The sequence below is a fragment of the Lipotes vexillifer genome, unplaced genomic scaffold (assembly GCF_000442215.2).
Source record: "Lipotes vexillifer unplaced genomic scaffold, Lipotes_vexillifer_v1.1 scaffold6, whole genome shotgun sequence".
In the NCBI taxonomy this organism is placed as follows: domain Eukaryota; kingdom Metazoa; phylum Chordata; class Mammalia; order Artiodactyla; family Lipotidae; genus Lipotes; species Lipotes vexillifer.
Window position 1 is genome coordinate 1,158,277 of NW_006799037.1, and position 6,992 is coordinate 1,165,268.

Here is a 6,992-nt window from a genome sequence, read left to right on the forward strand (position 1 = left end):
GGTAGGAAAGAGTGGCCAGAGCTCTTCCCCACAGCAAGAGCCTCTTCTGATGGCTGGAATCAGAGATTGGGCCAGAGAGCCCCAGCTGGTGCAGAGGGTGCGGTTCCCACAGCAAGCATCCTCCACTCTGCACCCTTGCTCGGCTGCTGCTCTGGCTGGTGACTAAAGCTAGCCCTGCTCTGAAACCAGGACGATGTAAATAATGCACGGGCCCTTTCCTGTGCTGGGGTGGGAGAACGGGGAGGAGTCCTACTGGCGTCACAGGACTTGGCAACACAGCATGCCATCGATAAGGTTCTCAGGAAACACAGCTTCCTCCCTTTGACGGGTGTGGAGGGACCCCGAGAGCAAAGGTAGGGGTCAGCAATCTCTGCAAGGGGTTGGTTCTCACCCCTGACAAGGGACTATGAGAACCTTCCTGTCAGGATGAGGCAACAAGACCCCATGGCCATCAAGTCAGCAGAGTACAGAGCACGAGATAAACAAGTGCAAAGCTGTTTGAGGCTTGCAGTTCTGGCTACAGGCCCACCCATCAGGCCCTTTCCTCTGGGGGCCAGCCAACACAATCTCAGTTGTCATATAGGACATGCACATCTTGCTTAAATGGGTTATCAAACTCACTGAGCTTGCGTTTGATTCCTGGCTTTGTTTGGATATTATGTGAAAATTATGTTTTCATCAATTATTAACCAAACTTACTTTTATACCTTGATTACTCACGTTCTACTTTTTTGCTATAGAACACATTTTTGAAAAATGTACAAGGCACTGAGGACCCAGGGAGGTGTGGTTTAGGTAAAGAAGCCACATGACAAGGACAGCTCCTGAAGCAGAGAGCTATGCCTCATGAACTGGCACAGGCAGGGAGGGGCAGAACCATTACCCTCCAGAAAGGTGGAGTCCTAGCAGGAGACGTACAAGGAGACCACTCTGGATGTGCCTCAGAATTCAAACTGCCTTAATAGGCCTTAGAATAAAATCAAAGGCCTCTGTGAACTGGCCCCTACCGGACTCTTCCCACTCTTCAGCCACATTCGCCATTCTGCTCTTCAAACACACTTGCGTCGTTGTGGCCCCAGGGCCTTTGCATTTACTGTTCTTTCCTTTTTTTCATGCTCTTATATTTGCAGTTCAGTAGTTTTTAGTATGTTCATAGAATTGTACAACCATCATTAAAGTCAATCTTAGAACTTTTTAATCCTCCCAAAAAGGAAACCTATACCAATTAGTGGTCACTCCCCCCAATCCCCAACCCTATACAATGACTAATCTACTTTGTCTCTGTGGATTTCCCTATTCTGGGTATTTCATATAAATGGAATCATACAACACATGACTGATTTCTTTCACTTAGCATAATGTTTTTGAGGTTCATCCATCTGGTAGCATATATAAGTATTTCCTTTTTATGGCTGAATAGTATTCCATTCTATGGATATATCCGATTGTATTCATTTACTAGCTGATGGACATTTGGTTTGTCTCCATTTTTAGCTATTATGAAAAATGCTTGTTATTGAACATTCACATACAAGTTTTTGTGTAGACATATATTTTCATTTCTCTTTGTTATATATCTAGGAGCAGAATTGCTGGGCCATATAATAACTGTGTGTTTAACTTTTTGATGAACTGTTATTCCAAAGTGGCTGCACCATTTTACTGAGAATTTCAATTCCTCCATATCCTCACCAACATTTGCTATTGCCCATCTTTTTTATTAAAACCATTCTAGGGATATAAAATTATATCTCATTTTAATCATTTATGATAAATGATAAATCATTCATTTAATGAATTTATCATTTATTATTCATGATAAACCATTTGAATTTGCATTTCCCTAATTACTATTGATGCCGAGCATCCTTTCATGTGCTCATTGACCCCCATATATATTCTTCGAAGAAATGTCTAATTAAATCTTCTGCCCACTTAAAAAAATTAGTTGTCAATACTACTCAGCCATAAAAAGGAAAGGAAATTTTGCCATTTGCAGCAACATGGATGGACGTGGAGGGTATTATGCTAAGTGAAAGAAGTCAGACAGAGAAAGAAAAATACTGTATGATACCACTTATGTGGAATCTAAAAAAATACAACAAACTAGTGAATATAACAAAAGAAGAAGCCTACTCACAGATATAGAGAAGAAACTAGTGGTTACCAGTTAGGGGGGAGGTGGGGAGGGGCAAGATAGGAGTAGGGGATTAAGAGGTACAAACTATTATGTATAAAATAATCTATAAGGATATATTGTACAACACAGGGAATATAGCCAATATTTTATGATAAACTATAAATGGAGTATAGTCTTTAAAAATTGTGAATCACTCTGTTGTATACCTGTAACATATAATACTGTACATCAACTACACTTCAATTAAAAAGTTTAAAAATTAGTTGTTTTTTTTATTGAGTTATAAGAGTTCTTCGAAGATATATTATAGAAACAAGTCCCTTACCATATATGTGCTTTGCAAATATTTCCTCCCATTCTGGGGGTTGTCTTTTCACTTTCTTGATGGCATTGTTCACCTATGAACCCCACCTGCTCCTCTTTGAGTTCGAACCACCTCACCTGGCCCTTTCTTATTCTTTTTGTTTTGGGTGCATTAGTCCTGTCTGAACTATTGGACTTTGACCCTTCTGGGGTCAGAAATCAAGTCTGGTGCTCCTGTGTCCTATCTACAATTGAATACAGGGGCCACCCAATGTGGGGTCTTGTGCAACCCATGCCCCAATTTTACCTTCCAGGGAGAGACTTGTGGACCCGCAGTTTGCGCAGCAGCACATCAGAAATATTGGGCATGACATCCAGGCCACTCTTTGACTCTTCTTCCTCAATAGCTGGGGAGAGTTCAGAAGGGGGCCCTGAAAAAAAAAGTGTTTAATTTATAAAATGCAATACTCTTGGCAATTTGCTTCAGGGGGTAAGGAATAGCTTTAACATTTATTGGAACCTGGTTATATGCCAGGGGCTTTATAAATTGTTATTTTATCCTCACAATGACCCAATGAGCTAGACCTTAATCATCCCATTTTTTAGGTGGGTAAACTAAGACTCAGCAAGATGAATCACTTGCTTAAGGTCACAGAACTGGTAAATGGAATAGGCTTCAATTAATTCTATCTGCTCTAAGTTCTATGCTCTTCCCATTGCTCTCCATAGTACCAAGCAGGCTCTTGTGTCTGGGGTCTGAGGTTGGTTTCTGGCAACTGGAAAATTGTTGGCTCTTTGGCTATAAAGTTTGGAAAAGTCCCCTCTCTTTGGCAGGCTTCTCAAGAGGCCTGCTGCCCAACTATTCTTCCTCAGATGAATTCAGAAGTTCTATCATCTGTGTCCTACTTAGAAATCAGCATCTGGTTCCACATCCCCATAGACAGGAGTAGAAACAGGGTTTTTCCAGAGTAAAGCTAATGTCATTAGATCTTTTACAGATCTCAGAAATAGATGCCTCCTCGTCAACAGAACCAATAAATAGCCTTTTTTTTTTTTTTTTTTTTTTTTTTTTATCTCCTAAACCTGTCGTGGGTTTGTGGTCTGAAGGCAGAAAGAACAAACCAAGTACTCTCTTTCCCACAAATTTTTCTCCTGCTTGAAGACAGCTCTTGTACCTCTCCAAAGCTTCCCTTCTCCAGGTTGTAGCCCGATTTTCCCAACTGTTCACTGTGGCCTCTAGATACCATCCCCTGACTGCACACATTCTGGTTGTCGCTGTCCCAGAAGCCCAGATGTGCTCTAACAAGCTCTTAGCTCAGGAGCACAGTGGCAAATGGTCTTGGCATTGACACTAGTTATTCATTTAGCACAGACTTGCTGTGCCCTACACTATAGGCTCACAGCACATTTAGGATTAAAAGCCTTGAATCTCTTTTACTTGAACCAAATCAGGTATCTCCGTCCCATACAATGGTTATTTTCCATTTGCACGCAGGACTTTTAGTTATCCATGTTTTGCCGTCTTTCATGGGTTTGACCCAACAGATTTCCAGAACTGCAGTCCAGGCCAGAGATCAGGACTACGGGCAAGGTTGTGGTAGCCATCTAAATGGAGCTAAGATTGGGAGTCGTGTGAATTAGAAGCCTCACCAAGGGAGACCATGCAGAGAGAAGAGGAGGTATAGTTTGGCTCCAGGTAAACAATGTTTAAATACTTTGAGCTTCCAGATAACTGAACAGTGTTCATGAGTTTCCTGGTACTCAAGGAATCCAGCAAAGTCCGGAGGACCATCTGTCAGGGTCAGGGCAGTCAGCGATCCTTCTCTGGATATGAGATTTGACTCATATCAGGTAGCTAGTTCTCTTAGTTAGCTGTCACCTCTTGAGTTCTGTCCTGACACTTACTGCTGTCTGACGTTTCCATGTGACAGATGGCAAACCTTGTGGTGCCTCTGGTCACCCTCTACCTTTATGTATTCCCCACTGCACCCAGCAGAGAGATAATGAAGCAGTGGGCTCCTGAGAAATCTATGATTGACATAACTGTATGAGGTCTAATAATCACAGGGAAGTCATACGAGGGGCTTTTGCCTAGAAAAGTCCCCTAGGTAGAACTCCACTCCCCAAAAAGGGATGAGTTTCTAGCCCTGCTAAAATGGCTGTCTTAAGAGCGATCCCAGGATTTCCCTGGTGGTGCAGTGGTTAAAAATCCGCCTGCCAATGCAGGGGACATTGGTTCGATCCCTGGTCCGGGAAGATCCCACATGCCGCAGAGCAACTAAGCCCATGTGCCACAACTACTGAGCCTGCGCTCTAGAGCCAGTGAGCCACAACTACTGAGCCCTCATGCCACAACCACTGAAGCCCACGTGCCTACAGCCCATGCTCTGCAACAAGAGAAGCCACTGCAATGAGAAGCCCGCGCACCGAATGAAGAGTAGCCCCTGCTCGCCACAACTAGAGAGAGCCCACGTGCAGCAACGAAGACCCAATGCAGCCAAAAATAAATAAGTAAATAAAAATTATAAATAAATAAATAGAGTGATCCCAGAACCTGCCACCCTCCTAATCTCAACCAAATTAACAACAATAACAACAACAAAAAATTTAAAGTCAACTAAAAATAGATCAGCAACTCTCAAGTACAGGAAAAGGCAATAATCTTTAAAAGTAATGGCCAGAGAAAAACAGAACTTACTAGAAATAAATGTAGAGCTCCCACCCTTGATAACCCTTTCTTCCTCCCTCAAAGAATCGGTACTGAGAGGAAGATGTGAGAGGAAAAGTTGTGACAAACTTTTGTAGTCACTTTTGTGACTACAGAGCCGGAAGAGAAGTGGACCGAGGGGTGGGCAGGCAGCTGCAGAGGCGATTCAGAAAGTTTCTCTAGAGTAGAAGGATATCCATCCCACCATAAGAACACTCCAACAAGACAAAAAACTGCCTGTGCTGCTATTTGCTTTTCGTACTGAGGAGGAGGGGAGAGGAAAAGCAGAACGACAGCATAGTATTCTACCAGAGCTGATGATCTCAAACAACACAGAGGGACTTACCAGAAAGGAAAGTAAGAGAAAATAAATAAAACAATCCCTTCTGATAGAGTGAGTGACAGGAGACACATAGAAAGCCCCAACTGAAGCTGTCACAACCCCTACCCCCATCCTGCACTTCTGAGAAATAGCAGAGTGGCCAAACTCTTTGGATTTTTTCTATCTTTTCCTTCCTTTATCTATCTGGCAGGGGAGTGAGAGTGGCTGCTGGGAATAGTTGGGTTAAGTGTGGAAAATAAACACCTGGGCAGATTGTCCCTATAATTCTACCCTGAACTGGTGAAATAATCCATGCCCCACTACTGTCCACCCAAGGGAATAAGATATGCCCCCACTTCAGTGGAATAAATTCAAGTGTTAGATTATTAACAAAGTTATAGAAAAAGAGCAGAAACCAACCCACAACCACCACTACCCACAGCGCCAGCTGAACTTCCTCTTTTCCCCACGACCCAAGCAGTGACAAAGCAGACACAAAATACCCAGTCCTCAACTAAGAGCTGCCAGGAGGACAGAGATCTCAGAAAAGGGAGGAAAAAGTCGGTGAAAATTGACCTACACAATATATCTAGGTCAAGAGAAAATCCAGGTAGAAATGTCCATATCAAAAAAAAATTAAATGAAAACAAATGGCATGGCAACTACACAAAAATAGTATAGTCAAAAGAGGAAGGAAAGAGGAGAGGAAGGTATAAAGGAAAGAAGAAAAGAAACATGCTGGAGACAGATGTAAGGATAGAAACATAGATGCAAGAAACACATAAAATGCATTTTTGTGCAAAATGTATACCACAAATGTCTTGACTCAAGGAGAGCCTGAAAAAATGAAAACAGGAATCAGAGGTGAGATGAGAGGATCGCACAAAATGGAAGAAGATTACAATTTAAGGAAATAAACTGAAGACCAAGATAACAAAATGAAGCAAAAAATTCTAAAAATATAGAACCAACCAATATGTTGGAAATATGCAGGAATAAAACAGATAGAGCCTCAAGCTGAATTAGTGGGGGAGATTGAGATGAGCACAAGGAAGTAAAGAAGGAAAGAAAGATGAAAGTACTGAGAGGCAGAGTAATGGACCTACAGTGGAGACACTGATGAGAAATTTACAGATTATGGTGGCTCTGAAGCAGTGAAAAAACAAAAGGAACAAAGAACACATTCAAAGACATAAGAGAAGAAAAAAATTTCCTCCACTGAGAGAAAAGCTGAACTTGCAGACTGAAAAAGCACACCAAGGGGGGGAAAAAAAAATATATATATATATATATATATACATATATATATAAAGCCTTACTCTTTTCTATGCATGTATATATATCTTATATAGATCCATAGCTATATATGTACATAAAAATGCTTCTCCAACTACCCTCATAGAAAGAGTAAGTAGCCTACAGGGAAAGGTAAGGGTTGAGAGGTGCTGGAAATAAGCTGGTCTCAGACTTCTCTACAACACTGAATACAGCGTATCATCTACAAAGCTCTGGGGAAAGAG

At 41.8% G+C, this 6,992-nt stretch overlaps 1 protein-coding gene across 5 annotated transcripts in view; it reads right to left on the reverse strand.

Annotated features, from left to right (window-relative positions):
- IRAG1 (inositol 1,4,5-triphosphate receptor associated 1) overlaps positions 1-6,992 on the reverse strand; it is a 118,512-nt gene that overhangs the window by 32,499 nt on the left and 79,021 nt on the right. For all 5 annotated transcript variants that reach the window (XM_007471400.1, XM_007471397.1, XM_007471396.1 and 2 more), the window contains one exon: positions 2,751-2,874. In XM_007471400.1, the coding sequence (XP_007471462.1) occupies positions 2,751-2,874 (124 nt within the window). The remainder of the gene's footprint in view (positions 1-2,750; positions 2,875-6,992) is intronic.